The 25,496-nt window shown below is 39.0% G+C and overlaps 1 protein-coding gene across 5 annotated transcripts in view; it reads left to right on the forward strand.

Moving 5' to 3' along the window:
- Nucleotides 1-294: 294 nt before the first annotated feature.
- LRRC28 (leucine rich repeat containing 28) overlaps nucleotides 295-25,496 on the forward strand; it is a 51,584-nt gene continuing 26,382 nt past the window's right edge. For 2 of the 5 annotated variants that reach the window (XM_014874565.2, XM_014874569.2), the window contains exons 1-5: nucleotides 295-394; nucleotides 2,641-2,858; nucleotides 6,607-6,647; nucleotides 9,222-9,259; nucleotides 10,013-10,150. In XM_014874565.2, coding sequence (XP_014730051.1) covers nucleotides 2,676-2,858; nucleotides 6,607-6,647; nucleotides 9,222-9,259; nucleotides 10,013-10,150 — 400 coding nt within the window. In that variant the 5' untranslated portion in view covers nucleotides 295-394; nucleotides 2,641-2,675. Of the gene's footprint in view, nucleotides 395-422; nucleotides 521-2,640; nucleotides 2,859-6,606; nucleotides 6,658-9,221; nucleotides 9,260-10,012; nucleotides 10,151-25,496 lie in introns of those variants that run through there. The other 3 variants (XM_088172648.1, XM_088172650.1, XM_088172649.1) reach the window with 3 other exon arrangements.

The raw sequence follows: 25,496 nt of genomic DNA on the forward strand, positions 1-25,496 counted from the left end.
ACATATATTCGCTCATGAAGCAGCACCGGGAGGGACCGGGAACACCGGGAACACCGGGAACACCTGAACACCGGCAGAGACAGAGACACCGGGACATCAGCGAACACCTGAACACCGGCAGGAACCGGGACACCAGGAACACCCGAACACCGGGAACGCCCGCAGCCCCTCAGCCCACAGCTAGGGGCGGGCGTGGCGCTGAGGGGCGGCGCGATCCCATTGGCTGGCGGAGGGAGGCGGGAGAGAAGGAGCCTTGTGATTGGCTGCTGCCTGCGGCGGGGCGGGGCGATGTCTCGCGAGAGCCGCGCGGCGGTCGCGGTCTCGCGCGGCCCGGCCCGTCCCGCCCCCGGGTCCCTGGGCCGGCGGCGGCGCCGCTCCCGCTGCGGCGGCCCCGGTGAGTGGCAATGACCCGGCCGGGCCGAGGAGGGGACGGGGCCAGGGTCAGGGCGATCGGATCCTGACGGTGGGAGGTTGTCTTCGGTGCTCTGCCCCTGCTGTCTGCTTGCCTCTCCGTGAGGGGGTGCGCGCTGTGGCCGGGCCCGATCCCCTTTGTCTCCCCGTTTCTCCATCTCTTCCCCGTGCCCCCCTTTCCCGGTGCCACTCTGTCCCCCTTCCTTCCCCCTTTCCCATCTTTCTTTCCCCCCATTCACCCCCTTTCCCCCATGCCCCCTTCCCTTTCCTCCTCGCCTTTCCCTGAAGGACCCGGCCCCTCACAGGGCTATGATCACTGAGTGCTATCAGCCCTCATCCTTCTTTTTTACTCTCCTTAAAGACCATGGTTGTAGCTGTTCCTCTTTCGTAAGGCTGCTCCTCATCCTTGGAAAAAAGATAATTGAGAGTGGAAAAGTTTGGCTGGTGGTGGAAGGGAGTAGGAGGAGATTCCTTTGAAGAGCCAGAGTAGATTGTGACTGGACTTTGCATCTGTGGCATTGCATGTCTGTGTATCCGTGTGTGCCATGGCTAAATGTGCAGGTGTTATATGGAGTCACAACTCTGAAGAGAAGCCCACGAGTGCGGGACATCTGAAAACCATCTCTGGATAAATTGGAAAGCTGTTGGATATTTATGCATATGGTTCATAATTTCTCAGCTTCTGATTAAAAAAAAATCAGAGAAAATTGAGCTTTCCTTTACCTTGTCTTATGTTGTAGAGGTTAATAATAAATACTCATATTATGCTCATTAAATATTCAATGCTTTTCCAGGAATTATTTTAATGCTGATCACAGAACAAGAGTTGAGAATTGTAATGGCTTCATTTCCTCGATCCTCTGGATGAAGAGAGCTTTAATGTTAGGAGTGCCAAGGGCCAGTGTGTGTGCCCAGTTCCCTAAAGCAGCTAATGAAGGCAAAGGTTAAAAACCTCTTAAAAACCCCACAAACGTGTATTGCTGCAGAAGGACACAGATCACTGTTAAGAGCTGTTACCTGCAAATCAGGGGAACTACTCAAATTAATGAAGTAGTTTGATTTACATGTATGGTTGGGTTGTCACTCTTCAGCTGGAGTTTTGTGTACCGTGCCCATCATCAGATGGGATTTATGATTCAGGACCTTCACTTCCATTATCTGTTATGATTAGAAACCTCTCCTTCAGTGAAGGATTGAACTAAAATGGAAAATGTTATTGGTAGAAAGCAGCTCTGAGTCCTTGCCTTTCATTAATGGGAGTTAATTTATATACACAAGTCCGTAGCAAAATGGTAACTTGAAATTAATGAGTAGTCTTGGTTAATAGACCAATTAAATAACTTTTTTTATTATATAGTTGAAACAATGCAGCATTGCTGTTGTTGTCTAAATCTAGACAGCATAATAACAACTTGAATTTTGGTTGTATGTGAAAAACAGGTTGAATAAAGTCAGGTTTCAGATACGAGTTAATTTTTAATTTGTCTTCCTGCTTTTGTTTTCTTGTTTTGCAATTGTCAGTTAAAGCTTGACACTGTGTTCTTTCTGGTTTTATTTTTAGTAGAGCAGGCTGAAAATCTGCTGTCTTATCTAACCCTTTATAAATTTTCTCACTGCCAGTTTCAGACTTCTCATATATTGGTGTATTATTTTTAAAAAGCTTTACTGGCTATCTCTCCCAGTTATCTCTTCCAACTGGTAAATTATTCCACTAGTTTTATATGGGAAAGCACTTCAAACTTTCATTGCCTTTTGTCCTACTGCCTTAAAAGATAATGGTGTTTTTTAGTCATCTGAGACTAACACCTTCTATTAATTGTGTATTTTTCTTATCTGTGTGGTTTGTTTTTTAGCACATGTGACAGGATGGATGTGGGACATCAGTAACGGTTAATATAAGTTGCTTTTTTTCTTCTTCTACTTGTGGTGGCAACTTTGACAAAATAATATGAAAGGTCCATCAAATATGGATGAAACTAAAAGCATTAAATAGACCCAAAGACTTTGTTATTTCAGGTCCTGTAATGCACTAAGGCTTAATCCAGAAAACAGTCAGACTTGTTTCTAACATAGCTTATGGTGTGGATGTTCTGGGGACTTTGTATATTAACTGGAACAAGTGTGTTTAGATAAATTATCCGATCATCTGTAATCAGGAGCTCTTCCTGCAAAAGAAGACATGGCTACACCTTGGTAATATTGGGTTTTTTTCCTCTTTTTGTCTCCTAGAAATGGGTCTGCTCTCAGAAGATGCGATGCAGTAGATGTGGTGCTTAGTCATGGCATCAGAGCTGTGCAAAACAATCTCTGAGGCAAAGCTGGAGAGGCACAAGAACTTGTTCTTAAATTACCGAAATCTCCATCACTTCCCTCTGGAGTTACTGAAAGATGAGGGGCTGCAGTACTTGGAGAGACTTTACATGAAAAGAAATTCCCTGACCACATTGGTACGGCAGTCTCTTTATTGCAATGTTTACTGTCTGTGTGTTTAGGAATTCTGATTTTTGAAACAGAAAAAAAAAAAAAAGTTGATATTCTAGATGATCTGACCCTGAATGATGTCATCAGCTGTAAGATAAGAGTATTTGAACTTGCATAGCTAATGTAGAGAATAATAAATGGAAGTTCATGACATTTTATGGTTGGCCTTTTCAAGCTCTCAAGACCTTCTGGGGTTTTTCTTGTCAGACTTGTTGCTCTGTTGGGTTTTTTTTTAACCTATACATTTTACTCTCAGAAGTGGTCAATTTCTCCTGTTAGGTGATGCTATGCAGTCTGTTCTGCATTTCTTCATTAGGCTGAATGACTTTTCCTTTGGTGTGTGCCTAATTTCAAAGACAATATCAATCCCAGGGTCTAATTCCAAACCTGAGGTTAAGTTGTCTGTAAAAACTTAAATCTGTGGGCTGCTGTTGGTAGTTGAACACATTTATATGTCAGCTAATGTCACACTTAATGTGGGATTTTCTTCTGGGATTTCTTCTTGTTTTGTTTTTCCCTGAACTGAAGAAATTCTAGCCCGGAGTGGATGCTGTGACCTCAAAATTCAGTGTAGGACAGTTAAATAATTGTGAGAGATGTTCAGATCTGGTAAGACTCTACAGGATAGAGTCAGAACTTGCCATTGTCAACAGGCTTATGTCTCCAAATTTTCATTTTTGGTTGCTTGATTGGTTTGGATTTGGTGGTTGGTTTTCATGGTACGAGAGGTACAATAGTAGCAACAGTAGAGGAGCTGTAGAGCACGACTTCTTAAAATTCACCAAAATTGTACAGTTTTCAGGGTTTCCTAGAACAAGTCCAGTACTCTACTTTAAGGGCCAAAAGCTGAAAGGATTCTGAAGATTTTATGCCTTTTCTTCATCTTGAATTAGTCACTTCAGTTGATATGTACTGTAGAGATTTTTTTTAGCGCTCTGGTTTTGGGCAGTAATTTAAATAATGTGTAATAATGTAACAGGAGGATAGGATTCATGGTTACAAATCAAAACTGCTGTAAAATTAGCCAAAGACTGTAAACAGCTCTGCCTTGACACATTGTGAAATTCAGTGATGATTTAGTGCAGTAAGGTTCACATGAAACAGTCGGGAGGGTTTTGTATGTAAGTGATAAGACCTGGATAAAGAAACTGAAACAAAAGTTAAAATGTAGGTCATACTTAGGCAAAATTGCTTTCAAACAGCGTGAAGCAGAGCATGATTAGATTCACAGCAATCAGGATAACTTGCTCATAATGTGCCTTGTTGGGATCTCATTCAAGTGCTCAGCACTATTGTTGGAACAAGGCAAACAAATTTGGGTGTCATTCACTGAGCATCTGTTCCACAGAAGAGATGTTGGAAGTTGTAGTGGACCAAAATAGATCAAGTCAGCAGCATGTTACAAAAAAAGGCAGATGTCTTTTTGGAACGTGGAAAGTTTCACAATCTCCATTAAAAGCAGAAGGAAGTAATTATTGGATACAGTTAAAGCACAAGCTGGAGCAGAGAATTTCATACTCATGAACGGCCTGGGTGAATTGGAGAGAACCTAGAGAGCAGCAGCAAGGGACCTTTAGAGAGAAAAAAGGTTGAAAGGTTGATGGAGAGGAAAAAAAAAGGAGGAACTGGGAGAAATAAATCATAGGTATTTTTACAAAGCAGAATTTCATGAGGTTTTTCGATGTCCACTACTGGTAGGACAAGTAGTGCTCTCAAATTTAGCTAAAGTCATGGTAAGTCAGGTACACTGGGGCAGTGGAGGGAGTGGAAATCTCATCTGAGAATAGTTAAAAACAAATTATTGAAGGAAGATTTGTCGTTCTTATATTTTATCTAATGCAAGGTGATGAGCAATAGCTCATCAATGAGCACTTTAAATTGCATCAACAGTATTGAAAACCATCAAAATGGAACCTGCACCATATTTCTCTAAAATTGAGTGGTACTTTTGTCCCACTGGTTCATTCCTTCAGAATTCTGAAAAAAAAATTACTAAATCAGCTTTTGTTCTTTACTCTTCTCAAATGACTCCTGTCCTTGACAGATGACTCCTATGAAATGTCTGGGATAGTTATGATGACAGAATTTACCTTGGCTAAGATTAATTTCCTTTTTGTCTTCATTGCCAAGATGGAAGTGATGGAGTGCTGTGACATAATGAATGGATCAAGGAGCCATACAGCACACCTGTATCCCAGCATCAAATCTTCCCACTTCTCAGTTAATCTTTGATAATGTGAGCCTTCCAGTACCCAATTTCCGCATTTATTAAAAGGAAATAGGTGTTTGCCTTGTTAGCTCTGTCGGAAGCAAGATCAAGAATAATTGTTCTTAATTTACTCGCTCAGAGTACGTGATGACAGAGCAGCAGGTGAAACAGTGACAACAATTTGTGGTAAAGGTTAACATCATTATCGTAATAACAGCTGAAGGATGGCAGTGAAATTGCTTTTCCCCACACTTTTTTGGGTGAAGGCTGGGATTTTTTTTGTGCTTGAGCAGATTTTCCCGGTTGGAGCTGGGCTGTTCGGGAATTGTGAGCGGTGACTGCGCCGTGGCGGAGCGGCCGCCAGGGGGCAGCCCCGGATCAGCGACAGCGCGTGCCGCGTGTGACGTCACCGCAGCGGGGTCCTCACCCCCCCCCGCCACCCCCCCCCCCCCCGCAGTTCTTGACCTGACCCATCCATTGCTCCATCCATTGCTGCTCCCGAGCTGAGCAACCTGGGCTTTGGACTCGGGTCTAGCGTGGGGCGTGTGTGCTGCATGAGAATAGTTCCTTTGTCAGGTCAGCATATTCCTCCATCGCCGAGTTATGGACACCAAGTTATATATTTTAGATAATATAGCTATTTAAGATGTCACACATCATGTTTATTCACATGAAAATTTCCAGTTTTAACAGGAATTTAATTATGTGATCAAGCTGATTTTAAAATGCAGTCATTTCTGCATATATCAGTATTGTAACCCTTTTTTCAGTAAAATCTATGTTAAAGCAGGTTTCTTAAGCAATAACTGTCTTAACTTTGAATAATTTTGAGTACAGTTTCCAACACGCCATCTGAAACTTGTGAAGCCAATTTTGTGATATGTGTTCATGGTTATAAATGCCACCAAGGAAGAGAATTACAGCTAGGGATCAGTTGGCAGTTAGGAAATGATATGCATGTTAATATGTAAATATGAAAATCTAGTTTGATGGATTCAGCAGTTCTGGCTTGGTGGTAATTGATTAAGCTACACTAAGATTGTAGGTCATTTCCCAGTTTAGCAGCATTATAAAATACATTCTGGTTAGACATCTTGTGTAGTTCTTTAAGTTTTGTTCTGCTTAAAGTCTGTAAAGAAAGGCTGCAACTTCTTAGCAATCTCTTCCCTTCAACTATCTCATTTATTTGAATATATTTTCAAAAGGAGATGAGGTAATCCATCTTTTCAGTCTCAGAACTCTGACTCCCATTTTGCTGAGGACATGATAATGTCACTTCTAGGCTGTAGTTCTGTTCAGTAGTGAATTGCTCACCCAGGACACATCTGAGATTGCCCTAATGGATACTTGGGGGTATGGAACCAGGGTATTCTACAGACATTCCTTGTTGCCATTTTTCCTGCTGACATGTTGTAGTATGGTGATTAAAATGATTTGGGTACACAGTGTTTGTGTGTCTGGTTTTTGTTTCGAAACCTAAAAAAAAATCTCTAATTCTCTTTCAGCCAGAAAACCTTGCACAGAAGCTTCCAAACCTCGTGGAATTGTGAGTTTGTGTAGGAGTTCTAATATATTTTTATTATGCTTATCTGTCTCATCTTAAAATAATCTAGAATGTATTACTTGCACATAATTTATTTCTTAAGTGTGGAGGGCTTTCTTGGAGGGTAAGAAAGGATAATTTTTTTTGTTGTTGTGTTTTCTTAATTTGTTTGTTGTTGGGCTTTATTTCTGAAGGAAGAATATTCAGTCTGATTTAAATTTTTTAAAAATTTCTTGTTTATTGTATGAGAAGAACCTTTATATCAGTCTCTGTACTGCTAAGGGAGAAAAACTTACTCCATAAATTCTGTGTAGACTTGTCACACACGTCTGGAACCTCCCAGTGCAGTGGTCAGAGGGTTGTGACAGAGGCAGAGTAACAGGTTACAGCCTCCAGCCCATCCCTAGTGCTCATTCCCATCCCAGCTCCCAGGGGTTTTATGATCTCAGTCTTGCTGATTGCAGTAATCAGTTTTTGGAACCAAGTCACAAATTGTCAAATAGGAGCAGGGATGAGCATGTAGGGATAGAAACTATGGAATGATGATTGCTGTAGGCAGAGCAGTTTATCCAGTCTTGTCCAAAAAACAGACGTCCCATGAACTGGATTATTTTGACAATTAATTTAATTAAGCCCCTGAGACGATGTTTTCTTCCTTCCCATTTTCTTACAGAGTTGTGCTTCCCTTCTGTGGGAGGATTGGCAGTGGGAGTTGAAAGGGATATCCTCTTCTCCCCTTTTAAGCCCTTTGTCTCAGTTTCAGACGAGTAACTGATGGAGCTTTGATTGTGTTTATTTAATGGCCAGCCCCACACGGGAGGTGTTTATCTGAGGAGTCAGTGCCCTCAGCTGTCTGATCTTGTCACCCTCCTGTGGCCCTTGAACCCCACCTGGTGCCTGTGCCCACAGTGTAACTGAGCTGGTTTGTAGGTCACTGCAGTTTCTGACTCACTGCAGAGCAGCTCCTCTCTCATCGTGCCTCTGTCCTGAGAGTGTTTGTGCTCTGAAGCAGTAAAATAAATATTTTTATATTTGATATCATGCTTTGCCACTGGGCATCAGGAAACCTCTGTGTTATTTGATACTGCTTTTAGGAAAACCTGTTTAAAATAATTTCTTGCAAACACTGATTTATAGGAGTCAAGCCTAATTATTTGGAGTTCAGCAAGCTCAGTTGTCCCACCATTATCCCACACATTCTGGTGGTCTGGAGAGAGCTGCAATGGGCCTGTGGTTTGTGTAGCTTTAATAGGGCAAGTCAGGTTTTGATGAGACAATAAGAGGTGTTTTGTTGTTGGGCACAAGACCACAAAATAAGGATTTACTTAAAGAATTATTTGTTACGGTAGCTTTCAATTTTGAGAGACAAACTTAAATTATTTTTATTTCCTAAAAGTTACATCCTTAATTACTTCACTTGTGTGTTTTTCTTTGTATATCATGCCCCTGATGCTGGGCTACGAGGTGTAGCTCCTCATAATACAGGGGGTTTTTAGCTTACATGAAGTAGTTCACACATATTTGCAGGAACTGCAGCTGAAATGGGTAGGAGAATTCTCATTCTGTGTTTCTACAAACATGTATTCTATTCTTACGTTTGTAAAGTTTTTAGCAAACTACAATTTTTTAAGAGAAAGAGAAGGTTCAGGTTCCCCATGCAGTTGAAATGTTCCTATGTCTTTTCCCTTGTTCTCTCTCCCTGAAAAGAGAGGCTCCTACTTTAGGAAGTGGTCTTGGAATAAAGCAGGAAAAAACATGCCATGAAAATAATTCCATGTGTGCCTCAGCTATTGAACATTGAGTACTCAGTATTCCTTTACAGTTGGATATCAGTATTGGAAAATTTTGTTGTTGTTATTTTCTACAAGATCCAATTGTTCTTTTGCAGCAATAATGATTGAAATCTGAAATGTGTAAAATCTAAGATCAGTGTTTATGTTACCAGAAGTACTGGAAGTGCTCCATCAGAGGGTGCTGAATATTCTTAGTGAGAGATCTGGCTACCCTCTGTAGCTGCATAAATAACCATGTGTAAGATTGGGTTTTTCTTCTGAAAAATGTACTTTTAAGTTTGAAAAGCCCACTTTCATTGAATAGGTCATGTGCTTATTTCTTCACTGAAGGTGAGAGTTTATGTACAGGGGAAAATATTTGTAATTGTACAACTTGTGTGGGTGTGGGCTTTTTTTTCTTTCCTTGGCCAGCATTTAGTGTCAAACCTGGTGATCAAATATGATTTATTCTGGTTATTCTCTCTGCTTAGTCTTCTTCCTTTTTGTTTTCCTCCATATGACTTGAAAAACTAAAGCCCATTATTATTGTAACTGTGAATGATTTGTTTTACATAATTGTATGTAATTTTCTTTTACTTTTATGCTAATCATTTAATAATCCAAGTGAAACTTAAGTACCTGTCCATTGCCAGTTTATACAGTTTCCACAGCTTTTGTGGTCATAGGGAGGAATGGCTTTGAGGGTGCTCTTTCAGTCTGAAACTGGATATTTTGCAAACTGATTATGTAGCAGAAGTCCTTGAGGGTAACAGGTGGTGTCCTCTGCTTTTTCTCCTCCCCCCAGGTACCTTCATTCAAATAACATAGTTGTTGTACCTGAAGGTAAGTAATTTACCAGCTCACGATAAGTGGCAGGAATCATAAAATATTCATTTTTCTTCTTTGAAGAGGCCTATTTTTCCTTTATTTTCCCATAAAACATTAAAGATTTTCATACGAAATATACCAGTGTAGCTTTTAGTTGATAATGTCCTTATTTATGCTATGTTAAATTCTTTTAATGAATTCTCAAATGCACCTAAATGCTGTTTGCTCTAGTTCTAATTGCAGAAAGTGAAAAGGCTAAATGACACTCATCTGCAGAAACTAAAAATCCAGAGTGTCTGCTGCTTTCAGGCATTTACCACACTAAATACTCTGCTAGTTTAGATCATGACAGATTTGAAACCCAAAGGAGCAGGAACTTGTACTAGTTTCTTTTCCTTAATTTCAGTTTTGCTCCCAACTTGAGGAATTCGTGTTCAATTTATGCTCTTTCTGAATATAAATTGGATAGAGTCAAAGGAAGAGAAGGGAGAAAGTGGTTTCAGAGCACAATTGTCTGAGGAGAATGTGGAGATGGGAGTATTCTGTACATCACTGTATTTGCTACCCTGTCTCACTACCAGCAGAGCTATTTGTTAGCTAGAGCAGCATTTCCACAGTTGATGTCACTGACTTGTGAGACTGGCTTTAACACCTCGAGATGTGCTCAGACACAGCTGTTGGGTACTGTGCCTTGTCCTCTCACAGTCCTGTGAAGCTTTTAATGTTCCTCTTGGGTCACATCCGTGTTTTAATGTGTTCTCTCACAAGCCATTGGCTCCCTGGTTAAGCTGCAGTCTCTGGACCTGAGTGACAATGCCCTGGAGATTGTGTGTCCCGAGATCGGCCGCCTGAGGTCCTTGCGGCACCTCCGCCTGGCAAACAACCAGCTGAAATATTTACCTGCAGGTGAGTGCAGCGGCTGGGGGGACAGCACTGACACAGCCGTGCCAGCCTCACTTGCCAGGTGATCTGCTCTTGGTTTCCTGAGTGCTACGCCCTGCACTTGCAGGGATTGCTGTTTGTATTGCTCCCAGCGTGCTCTGTAGTTAGAGAAAAGCTGTGCTCTGTGTGCTTGCACAGTCCTGAAAAATGCTGCTGAAGTGGGAAAAATCTATTTATTTAACAGTCTTTGCCATCGTATCAAGAAAATATTGAACTTCTTTGAGAAGACACAAAATGCCAATGACAACTGTCATTATGATAAAATGATGTTTCTTCCAATTTTCCACAATAGAAGGGATTCCAGTCCTTCCTTCCTTTCTTTTCACCCAATAGCCCCAGTCTCGTATTTTCTAAAAAGACACATGTCTAGTAGCTTTGCCTATGGCAGTTCTAGCTCATTGTGACAGTAGATAACAAATGTTTGCTTTGCTAGTTTATAATAAAAAAGCAAAATTTATTCAAAGTAAATGTGACACAAAGTCAGAAAAAGTTGGCCATAGGCAGATTTGAATGGTTTTTTTTCTTCTAAATACTTTGATAAGCAGATATAACATTATTATTCTTCTATCACCCTTATATTTCTTCAGATAAGATGATGGTGATTTTCAAATAGTCTTTTAATTTTAGTTTTTAATTTTTCTCTGGTGTATTTGCATTTTCTGATCTGCAGAGATGATAAAAATTTAAGGCTATGATTTGAAAAAACTGGTCTAACTTAATCTAACAGGATTAGCTCTTGGCTCTATTTTAACTAATTTTTCAATATGACCTTCATATGTTTTAAGTTCCCATTGTTTATTCTCAAGAAATGTAGTGCAAATGCTCCTTGAAGTTTTGGGTGCAGAAAACTCACTGTCCTTTCCCTGCACTTTTCTAGACTGCTTAAAAAAAGTCAAAGGGTGGTTATGATTAGAAAGAAAAAAAAAATGTATATGACTATGTAAATGCTCTGGAATGAAATTAGATAAACCTGTTAAACATTATGACCCAGGGCCAATAAAATTTCCATCAATTTTCAGATGTCCTACATTCAAAAGAAAGGAGTGACTTGAGTGTGCTTTATGTTCCTCAAAGATAATTTACCTTATGGTGCTGTACCATGAAAGAAAGACTTGTTCAAAGAGAAAGTGACACATTTTCTGCAAAACTTCACACATTAACTTAAAAAGGTTCCAAAAAAGACTTTCAAAAGGATAATTTACATTACTGAAGAGTTGATTTGGAGTCTACCACATTTGATTAGGAACTGGTATCAGCTGAGACTTGCTGCATTAAATTTCTCCTGAAGTTTATAGAAAATTTGGTCCTGAGCATTGTCCCTGAATGCGTTTGTGTGCATGGAAAGTTTGCATGCTTAGGAATGCTGCTGGTGTTGGCTGCTTGTACATTGGAGAATGCAGTGATGTGTGGTCTTTGTGTTTGTGGTGGTGTCCCTTGTGCCATTGCTGCTGCTGGTACTAATCCTGTCACTGGGACTGGATGTCACACAAGTGTTACCAGCCCAAGCAGGATTAGCCTTTCACTCACACTGCATTTGCCCACTGGACAGTTAATCTATTGCACTGACTGTTTCCTAAACAGAACAATTCCCAAAGAGGGTTTCCAAGCATGTTTTCTTCGATGTTCTCTGTAGAATTGTGAAAACTTCAAAGACTTCATTAAAAAAAAAAATCTTAAGAGTTTCAAAATAACACTGATGTTCAACAATTGAAAAAGGAGAGCAAAATAATAAATTTTGATGAATTGTTTCATCCTTAATTATGCTGGTAGTATGAATCTTCATTATAGTGTCAGCTAGCATTCTGTTGGGAACACTGGCAAAGTTCAGCTGAACTAGGATGAGATGAGATTTTACTGCACTGCATCATTTTGCTGTGTGTTCACTGCTCTCTGCACTGCTAGGGAAAGACAGCTCTAAATGGCTCTTAATTTATAATAAGGAACCATTTAAGATATAACTTAGCTTCTCCCCATGCAGCTTGTGCAGAATTTAAGGATCTGAATTTAAAAAGAGCTTTTGGGTTTAAATGACAGTCATTTATGGAAATGACTTCAGAGTGGTTGCTCTGCCATTCCTCTTGGGTTTCCATTCCCAATGTCTGGTATTAAAAGTACCCTCATTTTTTTCAAAATTCCATGGATATCTAGAGAGATACTCTGGGTAATATCCTAAATCAATTGCTAAAAAATATCTTCCTTGCAGCTGCAGAACAGTTGGATGGTAAATGTTTGCTATTATGTGTCTGAACACCCCCACTGTTCTATTGCATTTTAATTCTTAAGAATGATTCTTTGTTGTGTCTTCCTTAATTGTGATTAAGAGCTGGAAGAAACAATGCAATTAATAGCATATGTTGATTCATTATGCATTTTTAATGGTTTTGTTCCACAATTGTGCTCTTAATGTTCCTTTTTAGTATTTAAGATTTGCCTTATAGAAATCAAATTTTAAACTAATTGAAGTAGTGTGCATTTAAGATTTAGATTTAAGCCTCTAGTCTGATTGTAGACATTCTTCAGGCTCTGCTAGAGGTTGAGCCTGTGCTGTGGTTTATCTTCACTGGGACGGGCCAGGTTTTAATCTCCTAAGTACTTATTTTAATAAAACATGGGAAAATTTAACGACAGCCACTCTGCTTTTCTCAGGTTTCGTCGTGATTGTTCAGTAAGTTTTAAAAAAAATTTTTAAGGGAGGAGATGGGGGAGAATGATAAAAATACATGCAGCCAGTGTGGAGACATAAGCTTTAGCTTCCTGAAGAAATCAGGCAGTACAGGACTAATGAGGAGGCAAATGGGCATTAGGTGAAGAGTGGAAATAGTGTCCCTTGGAGATGGGGAAGCACTTTCTGTGCTGTGGCACCCTGGGAGTGTGAGTGACAGTCCTTCCTTTTTGCTGAGCAAACACTCCCACATCGGTGCCACCCTTGGATCAGATCCTGAGCTTCGGCCTCAAGGCTCTGTGTTTGATTTGCCCCTGCTGAGGGGGCTTCCATCAGCATCTTCAGCTGTTGGGAGAACTGCTCAGAGGTGACTCAGCTGAGCTTGATGAGAAGTAAAAGAAAAAATTTGTCCAGAACAAGCATGTTGAAATTGAAATATAATAGCAAATGGCTGGAAGAAAAAGCTTTGTGAAATTCTCTTAATATCATATTTTGGATATACTTTAGATAAGATTAATAAGCAGACCAGCTTCTGCCTAATGCAGAGTCATCAGTATCTACATTCTGGGGTAATCAGAATCCCTGAGAGGTTCTGCCTTTCAGAGACGAGTTGATTAAAGAGTTGCAGATAAGTAAAAAACGAGATGTAATGTTCTAAAGTTCTCTTGAGGACTTGTTTTCATTTAAATGCACAACATTTTTTTGTTCTTCAAATTGTAAATCTTGTAGCTGCTGTCTTTAACAGTTTCTTGGTTCATTTATTTGGCTCTGGTAAATGCAGTTCTTGAACATGAAGTAACTTTTGTGAAGTTTTCTACTATTTAAATGTGACACTTAAATAATCTAAGTTCTTGAGGGCCATTTGGAAATGTGTGACACCAAAGATGTTACTGGAAAAAGTCGGCATAAACAAAAGATGGTTATTTCACATTATTACATTAGTTCATATATGAGCTTGACTTAGACGTGACATTGTGTTTTCACAGTAGCTGAACTTTATTTTTACAGAGATTTCTCCTTTTATTCAGTGAATTGATATTTCATTTTAATTTAGAATTGTAGAGTTAGTTCTATATGCATGTACTATCAGAAGGGAATTTTCTGAATCTTCTCACTCACAAATGTCTACCTAGAAAAGTTCCCCTTTGTTTCTGATGATTATAATGCATATGATAGCTCCTTTCATTCTTGAGAAATACTATTTCTCTTTGTGTAAGAGTTACTATGTCATTTGAAAAAAAAATAAATCAAATGAGATGTATTATAAAATCATTCTTGAGGCGTCTCAAAGTCAAGGTTCTCTGTTTTGCTGTTACCATTTAGATTTGGTTTGACTTGAGCCTTGGAATCTTTTGATGTGCAGTGGTGGTTCTTCAGGTTTACATTTTGGTCTTATAGCTGGAATGCATGTTTGGGGAACAGATGACTTAAAAGAAGGTGGGCTGTACTCAAATTTGGATTTAAGTTCCTTATTTGACAAGGATTAGATTTTTTTTTTTTGCCCATTACTTGAGAGGTACTTCTCTTTAGAAACAGCAAGTTTTGTAGCATCTTGTTCTAAGATTTAATTAAAAGTGAGGTTATGTTTACTCAGCACATGCTGGAGTTAATTATAGATTTACTGAAATGAAAAGCTTAATGTTTTGCCAAGTCAAGAGCAAAAGCTAAGTAATTAAAGAAGAGGGTATGGTTTATGATCCCAGCCCATCTTTTGGCAAAATTCCCTTTAAGAAGAGGGGAAAAAAAATCAGCAGTTGTCTTTACATGGGCTAGACCATGGTTCCCTTTGTGTTTGTTGTTCAGGAACTTTTGAAACCAAGAGCTGAGTGCATTGACCAAGCAAAAAGATAAAGTGTGGCCAAATAATGGCAAATGTGTTGTCAAAAGTGGGATTGCTGTTTGTTTGAATGTTAAAGGGAAGTGCAGGTGATGGAGCAGCCGTTGCTGGAGGGGTGCAGATTTGTGCCAGAGTCCAGGGCAGGTTCCTGCCCCAGCACAGGGAAAATGTGACTTCCATTGCAAATCCACACTTCTGCCTTGTCTGTGGAAGCTCCTGCAGCTTGCATCCACTTGTTGCCATTTTGCTTCCTTTAGGCAGACTGAAGGGAAATGAATTCGTGTGCCTTTGGTGTATTTAAAGTGCAAACTGCAGCAATGTTAAGGGAGGTTAACAGCACAGAGACCCTTCCTTTCAGTTCTGTTCAAATCCTTTTCCTTTTTAAGGCAAATTGTTTTAGAAATATAATCAGTTTAAGACTCATTAAAATACATTTGTAGGCTTATAAAACTTTATCTTCAAAGCATTTGAGAAAGATCCTGTGAAACTGATAAGGGAGTGTTATCCTCATTTTACAGAGTGGAAAAAAAGTGTTTTTAACAGAAGTGATTTGCTCCAGGCCACAGCAGGAGTCAGTGTTAGCCAGAAATAGAGCTTGGGTGTTCCCATTCCATTTGTTAAGACCACACCTTTTTAAGGGTGATCATATTTAATGTTAGGGAGGATTGAGTCTTCACACCCATTATTAGGAAATTAATAATTATCTCTCCATAATGAATAACCCTCTAAGTTAATAGGAAATTAATAGCGGTAAGATCAGTGAGTTTTTGTAACTGAACCAACTTGTGCTTCCAGAAGGCTGGAAGAATTCAGGAAGATGAATTTTGAAATACACAGCTTTTATAGATAAATATTAGACAATTTTCTCTTGCATAGGTAACTTCGGTGTAATGACAAGGAGGGTTCAATTGTTACTAAAATTATAAATCAAACTATAATTGTTGATTGCTGCTTTGTCTGTTTATACAGGAACCCTTGGAATGTCGAGTGATTATTGCAAAGTCTGCTTTGCTTTGGAATTGGCTTTACTAATTGGGGGCAGGAGAAACTTCCAGATATGAAAACTGCATATTCATTTCTCTCACTATTTTAATGTTGCTGTAAAATACAATATCTGTATTTACTATTCATGCCAATATTTAACTGGTAAAGACTTCTTGAATACCCAGCTTAGAATTCTGAATAGAGCTCAATATAAGGGATTTCAGTAAATCTTAATTAAAGGCACATAAACACGACTTCTTCCCTCCCTACTTTTCACAGTAGATTTCCACTGATGGGTACAGCGTGCCAGTAATTCTATTCTTACTCTAGACCCTGGCATGAAAATATGTGGTCCTAACTCATTTTTTTAAACTTGTGTTCCACATTTTGATTTAGAGGCTTCAAAATCAAGGGAATAAATTTGGCTTCTTACCTGCTTTCCCCAGATTTCCCTTCTGATTTATTACTGTTTCTGGTTAGGGCAGATTGCTTTGATATTTAATAAAGTTCAAATTTTTTTAATAATGGTTGTGAATTTAAAAGCAAAGGCACAAACTGATGCAGACCCTGTTCTTTTTTCCAAGTTGGCATAACCTTAGTCCACTCTGCTTTCCTAATTTAGTAACATGGATAAAAATATGCACGACGGGACAGGTTTGGTACGCCAGGCACCCATCCAGGAGCGTGGTGTTTTTAAGTAAATGGACTTGTGGGGATTTGAGGAAAACACAGATTAGGTTACATGAGCTTTGCACTCTGGAAGTATGTGACTATTTAAAGGAGCATGGCCTCCTAAATAAAAATACGGTAATTATTATAATAATATGTTGTTTTCTGTGAAGGAGTTGATGCCTAATTATTAAAAACAAGGTTTTCTTTGCACAGATCTGTAAAATATATGCTCTGTTTAATAATTCAATTCTAGCTTCAGTTTGCTGTATAAAACCAAGGGTCAGCATACTAAGCTTTACATTACCTTTTAGGTTCAACAACAGCTAATTATTACTTTTTTTCCTAAATCAATGCAAAACTTACCCACACTTGCCTGTTACTGTGTTGTGTTTTTCACATCAGGATTAGTAAGGCTTTGGTAATTGTGCTGTATTAATCCAGAACCACAATAAAAATAACTGATAGTATCTCTTAAGTAATTCCTTAGATTTCTAGGAGGAAGATATTTTAAATGTCTTGGTTTTGTATCAACTCCAGTACAGCCCTATCCAGGCAGCCTGTAAGGGCTGAATTTTTTTAAAGAAAACTTTCCCTTATGAAATTACAGCAGGGAGGAGTCAGCATCAAAATGGCAACGTGGATGGGAAATGATTGGGGTTGGACTTAGAGACTGCCTGGAGGTGACCAAAGCACAGGGCAGTGTACTGTACAGCTGGTATTCCTTATGGATTAACTTGCATGTGTGTCCAAACACAGTGGTACCTATTTAATTAAAGGATGTTGGTTGCTTGAGATTTTCTAACAGTCTGCCTTGCTCAAACATTTGGTTTGGGTTAAAATCTCAGGAGGACTACTAGTACTTCTGAGTGCTTGAAATTTATGGGGAGGGAAGTGAAGACAGAGAATAAAAGAATTCCACTAAATTCCTGGAAAATTTCGTTAACTGAAGTTTTTCCTGTATACCCTCACCTGTATAGAATGTCAGAATGAGTCATCTGTGCATAGAGCTGCTCACTGTTCTCTCTTTGTCTACTTGCCCCTTCTTAGTGTTATTTTCTTTTCCACTTCCCCCCTGTTGAGGGGCTTTTAAAAGCCTCTTTGTTACTATCATACAGCATTTTTCAGTGTACCACGGAAGGTTCATAATGTCACTGGATGCTGGTAACAAAAATAGTATAAACATAGTCAGAAAAATTCCAGACCTATATTTTATGGTTAAAAATGTTGTTCCAATATAGGCTTTTTGTTCCAACACTTCTTCCAGATGGGCTTCTATTGGGTGCACTGGAACTGAAATATTTCCCGTAACTGTAGCAGAAATGACGTTAAGAAGCAAAAAATCCAACAAAAGTATCTCTTTCAACAATGGCCTGCGGTATTCCTGGTATTCCTCATTCTGGTGATGCACAGCAGGTCCTCAGAAATGCATGTGCTGAGTATGTATGTGTTGTAATTCAGTAATCTGAAAACTAATGGGAACCAGTTGGAGGAAGCCATCAGTGTCTCTCATTGTAACATTTAAATTACGGATTCAAATATTGCTTTGTGTACCAGGCTTATTGGGCTAGAAAATTCCATCGTAAAATTTGCTATTCTAATTTAGTGCAATCACTGGAAAAGTATTTAGAAATTAGGCTCGTTTAGTGAGCATGGGCTTAGTTTAAAAAAATTAAATTATGATACGGTTCAGTACATTATATTTTCAAGTACCTGCAATTTTATAAAACAGATTTTAACTTCTGTGGTCATTCAATATGAGGAAAAAAGATCAGGCACAAACTGGACCTGGCATTGAGGCTTCATGTCAAGAACTGGAAGCCAAAAATCCTATTGTAGCACAAGGTAATGACCAAGTGTTTTGAGTTTTCTAATACTAGTTTATAGTACTTAAAGGTCACTCATAATTGTAACATAACTTCATTGACTTTGATTTTTTTCTTCTTTCTTGCACATATTAGCAAGATTATGATTTGGGCTCAATCACACTTTTTTTTGGCCTTTAGCTTTGGTGATGCTTTAACTTGAAAAAAAATCTGTGCCTGATTGAATTTTGACTGTATTTAAACATGAGCAGTATGCTGATGTAATTACTGAGTTCATTAATAGATCCAGGAGTGTCTGGGAGCCGAGTGCTGTACATCAGCGTCTCAGACATCCTTGTTTTGTTGCAATTCCTTTGTATGATCTGGACAGAGACTGACCTGTAAATGTTCCCTTTTTATGTGGCAATTCTTCCTGGCTGCCAGATTATAGTGACAGTTATGGTGGCATCACGTGTCTGGACAGAGACATCTTGGAATGGCGCCACCTGAGTGCTGATCACTAATGACTTTATTAATAGATTGTTGAACAAACCTGATTGTAGAGGGTAACACTGTGTCTGTGTGAGGCTGTCTGTGACTTGTTGTTGCCTGATTTTTTTTATTTTCAATTCTGATTTTATTCTCAATTCCAAATCCCAGATCCCCATATTTTTCATTTTGAAACGATTCTGAGAATGGGCCAATGCTGCCATTTGTTCCCTTCTGTTCCATGTGAGATCCTAGTGAGAGGTTTCTGTGCACCAAACTCACAGAATTATCCCCTCCAGCCCCTCCCCGTTTCTTTCTTCCTTTGAAGAGGAGCTTCTAAGAAACCTGCTGAGGTGTAGGTGAAACCAGGATGGAGCAGGAAGAGCCAAACTAATTATTGCCGGTGGTGCTCCCGAGCCTGTCGAGCTCCTGGCTTAGCGGTGCTCCTGAAAATCGGAATCCTTGCAGGGACATGTCTGTTGCTGAGCTCTGGGCCATGGGCTTTCCCCGTAGCTGTTCCCCTCGAGGGCTCTCAGATACGAGATAAAGGAGTTGGAGCTGCTTCTAATGGGGGTACTTGGATGATTCTCACATTCCTGAGAGAATGGGAGCAGATTTAACTGGATTCTCTATTGTTCAGAGATTTGGTGCTGCCTCTCAAATCCTGGCTCCTTCTGCGCAGCAGTCCTTGATTTCTCAAGTGACTCTAAGCCTCGTTCCTCCAGGGGTTTTCCTCTTGTTTGTGGGGGTAGGCAGGAATTCTGAAGATGTTGAGAGTGCTTTGAGTAATCCTGACAACCATTCATCTGAAGCATAAAGCTCTGTGAAGATGTTGGAGGTCTTAATATGACTGTAGAAACATGGTAGTTATGTTGCATGTTCTTATGCCTCTTTATTAAATAAGGAGTCTTAAGCACAACTCGTTTCAACACTGTTCATTAAACATAAAATTGCATAACATTTTTTTCTGGTAAACTCAATTTGAGATTTCTCAGTGAATTGTTAAAATACAGATTTTTGTTTTTTTTAAAGGGAAAGACTTGCATAGCCAAGTAACTTCCAGACTTCACTTTTAAAAGCTAGTTATGTGGTATATGCAAAGCAATAAACTGAGAGGAATTTAAGATTAAATATTGATTTTAATACTAGAGTGAGCAACGGTCTTTAGACGACAATAAAGTGAGTAATAGGGTGATGTGCTGCTAGACAAACAGATAATTGATACAGTAATATACCAACTTGTCATTCAAAGATCTGACAGAAGAAATGACAACCTGAAGTTTTTACGGTGTATGGGAACAGAACCCTGATGGAATTCCTGTCCCCACACCTGCCATGGATAGAGCTGCCACTTTGGAACCGAGGGCTTTGGAAAGAAAGTCTCTTGACCTTTGAATGTCCCCCCAATGTCATGCTGAGCCAGGGGCCACGAGACAAAAGTGGGAAGTTTATACAGCAATATATAACTTTAGAGAACATTAAGTTGTCATTGCTGCTTTGATCAGTGATAGAATATACTTTGATAAAACTCAGATAAAGGGCTTCAGGCTGTAGCATCAAAACAATGCGTTGTGTTCCTTTCGGTTTGAAAAATATATTTCTACAGTCTGTTTTTAAGAAGTGGAATGTGCTCGTGAGAACTGATTAGACCTGGCACACAGACCCAAATAATGAAGGTCAAATAGAATTATTTGTTTTTTACATTTTGATTGTTTGAAAACTTGGGTTTGAAATTTATGGGGAGGACTCTTTGTGACACAGTTATACACCACAGAATGAGTATGGAAGTGGCTACAGTCATGTTTGAATTCAGTCATTATTCCATTTGTGGTGTTTGTTTTATGTGAGTTTACTGTCTGCATAGCAAATGAGAGGAAGAAGTAGAGGGTCTTTCATTGCTTTTGGTCAATCTTATTCCACTGGAGTTGAATCTAAGATGTAGAAAAACAGACTACCAGGAATTTCATTTTACAGGGATGTAATTCTGTGTATTCTTGCTTGGAGTATTTGAAGGTGTTAGTTACATAAATGTATCTAGAAATCCGTAAAGACTATAAAACCTAACATTTCTAGTTGTTTTAATTTTATGGGTTATCAGACTAGGCTGTGAAGTTTAATAGATCATTACTCTGTTCATAGCTCTGGCAAATCCCCTCCCACCCCCTAAATTCTTGGTGGCATCTCTGATAATCTTGGTAAATGAGAAAGTGTGATGGCTCGTTGCTTGTCTGGCTGCTTTGCTGTGCGACTGTCATCAGGACTGGTGAAAATTCACATAATCACTGCTGTGTTTATTATGATAAAGTGTGTTAAAGATATTGTGGGGGGTTTCGTTTGCTTTTGTGCTTTAGAAAAAGCCCAGCCTAACCCAAAAAGGAATCTTTAGGATCTTTTACCTTTATTCTAACATAAGAAAAAAAATCTACATCAAAAGAAAATTCCCGTAAGTTACTGTAACTTTTTTTAAGGTGTCATTCCCGTCCTTTTGAAAGTTCTTCCCTCAACATGCTGAATCCTCTACTGAAAGCCCGGCAAAGCCTCCTCTTTGGAATCTGATCCCAGGGTTTTTCCGTGTTAGGGCTGGCAGCAGTCGGGTTCTGAGCAGCCCTCCCGGGGCTGTCCCGGGCGGCTTCTCCGCGTTGCGCAATGCGTGTATCAGCCTGTCTCCAGCACGAGAGCAGCACCATGGCACTTCTGGTTAAGTCTGTTCCCTCTGACTCTTCTTACACAAACCACTTGTTACTGAGGACATACTCTGAGAAATTAACCTCGACTGAAGTAATAGTATAGTGCCTAATCTCAGACCTGCTTCCTAAGTAAAGGAATTGCAGAAAAAGTTGGTTTGTAACTCGTCTGTCATCACTGAATTCTTCTGCTGATGATCTGATTGTAAAGATAAGTCCTTACTGCTTGCCTGGCTCAAACACATGTGAGATATATGAACCTCTTGCTTCTGCAACTTCAAAACAGATGCTCTTTAAAATACTTATAAAAGTCTTTGGGTTAAAGCTGTTACCCAAAAGTAAAACTGAACTTCAAGGGAGTTTGAAGAGCGTTTCTCATAAACGTTTGCCAATAGCTGTTCACACGGGTTAAGACAGATGTGTATTGATAAGGCTGAGACCAAACCTCAGAGGTGGAGATGTATTTTGAGAAAGATGTTTCTCATACAGATGCTGTTGAGCTTTCTGTAGTATGAGAACTTCTTTGATATCAACAATCTGTTCAAGGGTGTTTAGTTAGGCTTTCAGAGAACTCAGCTTTGAACAGATACTAAACTGCAGGTGTTTTTTCTCTGAAATTTTCATCAGTTTGTAAATGTGTGAAAAAAGAAATGGTGGTAACTGGTTTGCAGTTTCCAGGTTTACCTCAGAAACACGTCAGTGATTTCAGTGTGCTGGATTGCCAAGGAGCTCTTAACTTTGTTTTGCAGTTACTTATTTTGGGAGGGTCCTAAGACAAGTTCAAGTAATGCATACAAGCAAAACCAGCTTTTCAGGGGGATTATGTCCATGCTTCCTGCTTTTACTGACATTGTTTTAAAATAAATTTATCTGTTTATTCTAACTAAACTAATTTGCTAGCAGTTTTAAATGCAAAACCCCTTACTAATTTTAAATTTTGAAATTTGTGAGGTTTTGGGGGTTTTGGTGTGGTTTTTTTTTGGGGGGTGTGGGGTTTTTTTTGTTTTTTTTTTGTTTTGTTTTGGTTTTTTGGGGTTTTTTGTTTTTTGTTTTTTTGTTGTTGCACTAAACATTTGTGACAGGAAAAAATAGCTCTTGAAGCTTATTTTTAATACTTTCTAGGGTTGGGTGTTAAAAGTTAACTTGTTTCCCCTTAAATGCTAAAGTCTTTATAAATAAAATTATCTAAGAATGTACTTTGTCTCTTTGGTTTCCTTTGTTTTTTTCCTCTTTCCCTAAGCTCTCCCTAACCTATGTACAGTGATTAGCAGTATTAACAGGTAGTTGATTTTACTTGGCATTAAGCAAATGCAATTTACTAGTAGGGATTGAATGCTCAAGGAAGCTTGGAGAACAAAGTCGTTCAGTCTTTGAAAGGGAACAAACACAAACTGTTAATGCTGTGCAATAGAAGAATTTTATAATATATCGATTTCCATTTTGACCTTATTGACTGAGTATAATTTAGTTTTCTGCATACCACTGTGAGAGAGTTAAATTACTACTTGTTATTGACATCCTTGTTTTTACTCAGCTGCTCTATTAAACGAATTGAGGCAAAATAAAACGCATCATTTACTGACACTAAATCTAAATGGAAAAAGCCTGTAAAGAGAATGTGTAGAACTCGAGGTATGATGTGAGATTAACCTTCCTGTGGTTCATGTCACACACACAGAGTTTGGTACCTGCATTTCAGTTAACTTAATGTTATTGCAGTGGTATTTAAAATAAAGACCTATGTTTACCTTAGCATTGTCCAAATCTGCATTAAATTGTCATTCTAGATGGAAGGCTTTGATGCCAAACAAGTGCAAGTGTACTCTAGTTGGCAATTATTTAAGATTTGAGAGCTATATGAACTAAGACCATTTATTTGTGTAGGTAAAGAAATGCAATTCAGAATTACTTCAGTGGGGGGATTAGAGTGTAATTGCAAGCCTTACTTGTCTGCTTTGTGCTGATTTGAAACACTGAACAGCAGAAACTGTCACTGATTAAGACAGGGCTTGCAGTTGCTCTCAGCATTTATAAAATCAGAACAATGCTAGCATTGCTTGAAGTCAAATGTCTTCTTTTTTTACTGATAATCTTAGTTTAAAACTGTTAGTAGTTGGTCCATACCATTTTTCAAGAAGTAAGCATGTCTTTGCAGCAGCTCCTGCCTCCCCTTCTCCACTGGTTAATTCTCCAGGCTGCTGAGTTCAGCAGAGACAATTCAGACAGTGAGGAGGAGCAAAGAAAAGGACATCTGGATCTATAGTTTTCATGTCTATTATAGTGGGACTATTTCCTGTAACATTTAGCCAGTCCCTCCCCAGTAATTACTGTTGCAATTTGGAGGAACTGCCAGTGGCCTGGAAGAACTCCTATTTTCATAGGACTTGAGTTAAGACAGTCCCATCCAGTAGCATTCACTTAAAAAACAAATATGGTGACTCCACCACTGTAAACGTGGCTCCAAGCTAAAGATCTCCCTTTGATTCTTTTCTTTATCCCACACAAATTTATAATTTAATCTTTTTGTTATGAAGGCCAAATTTGACCCTCGGGGAAGGGTGTTCTTCGGTGTCTCCCAGCAATACAATGAGTGAGCCATAACTTGCCTTAATACAACAGTACTTTCCACTGAAAGATGAAAATTGAGTCTGGACCTCTTGCTTTTGTTATGCATTTAGTGGAGAGGAAGAAAAAAACCGTAACTAACCTCAAGGAGAAGAAAGATGTGTCTGTTGTGAGTTGGTTGGAAACAGTTGATAGCAACAGTCACAACAGATTGGTCTTTGTGTGGATTATTTAGACACCAGTGCTGTAATGGGTTAGAAGCCACTAATCTGTGTTTGTCAGAGACCACTCTGTTGTGTTGATCTCAAGTTGTTCCTTGGAAGAAAGGAAAAAGCTGTCCTAGAATTTACAGCCAAGACTAGCCCTGTCTCCGTGGCTTCCTGAGCTGTTATCTTAATCTCTCCTTAGGATTCTCCTTTTGTTTGCCTTGGTTTCAGTACTGGTTTGTTGTATTTAAGGAGCCGTTTTCAGCTGTCCAGCATTGTGAGTTCAAATCATCAGCTCTGTATTTTATGCACAAAGTTTTTCTGGAAGGCTTTCCCCCCCCTTTCCATGTATTGATATTAGTGCACAGTGAATGGTGGATGATGATGAGCAGCAGTAAAGATAGTTAGACATAAACAAAACAAGGGAAACATAACAGGTCTCATGCTTTATTCATGTCACTTTTGTTTATGTTCATACCACCCAGAAAAAGGAAAACAGCTGCTCCTTAACAGAAAGACGGCATCAGAAAAACTCCTTAAATAAGAGATTTTGCCTGTAGAGTTCATGCAATATATTTGATAAAGTACCATTCTGACTCTTTGTACTTCATTTTGGCAGCTCTATTCAAAATTTGAGATATCATTTAATAAAGCCATAGAATAATATTAATACATTAATTTCTCTAACTTGTTTGTGTAGCAACAGTACCTTGCTGTGCAGCAGTGAAATAGGCAGAGCACACTAGAGCAAAATGAAAGGATAGGTTGTCTTCTGAAAAAACAAACCAACCAACCAAACAAACAAAAAACCCCAAACCAAGAAAACAGCAAACCTGATAATTTCATGGCCTTGAGTTACCTTTGTGCATAAACAATTTTTTCCTCTCCTTGTTCCTCTTGCCCTTCCTCCCACCTTTTCCACTTTTCTCGTGTATGATAATTTCTGGTATTTTTATCATCTGGTTTATTCTAACTGTTCTCATTGAAACCATCAAATTGTGGACAAAAATGTAATTCCAGACCTGCACTGAGAGGAAATACAAGCTAATAACCACTGTGGGTCTGTGCTCTGTGTGTGTGCTGAGGAAAGCACAGAGTGCTGGGCCCATGGCATTCAGACAGCTGCCAGTTGTGTTAACTGAAGTTTAATTGTGGTAAAAGATGGGGAACCACTGACCTTTAGAAGAATTTGACTTAATGAGACCCTCATACCTGATGTCTATTTTCAGCCATTTTTAGCTGACCTAAAATTACTGTTTAGCAAGGTTGGACTTTATGGAGCCACTTTTCTCACCTTTGCTTGTGAATGATGGCACAAAATAAATAAGAATTGGTACTAAGTTTGCATGTGACATTTAGCAAGTTTGAGGAAAAAAGATTCTATTTTGGTATGTTAAGTAGAACTATGT

This window comes from Sturnus vulgaris, chromosome 13, assembly GCF_052056855.1.
Source record: "Sturnus vulgaris isolate bStuVul1 chromosome 13, bStuVul1.hap1, whole genome shotgun sequence".
In the NCBI taxonomy this organism is placed as follows: Eukaryota; Metazoa; Chordata; class Aves; order Passeriformes; family Sturnidae; genus Sturnus; species Sturnus vulgaris.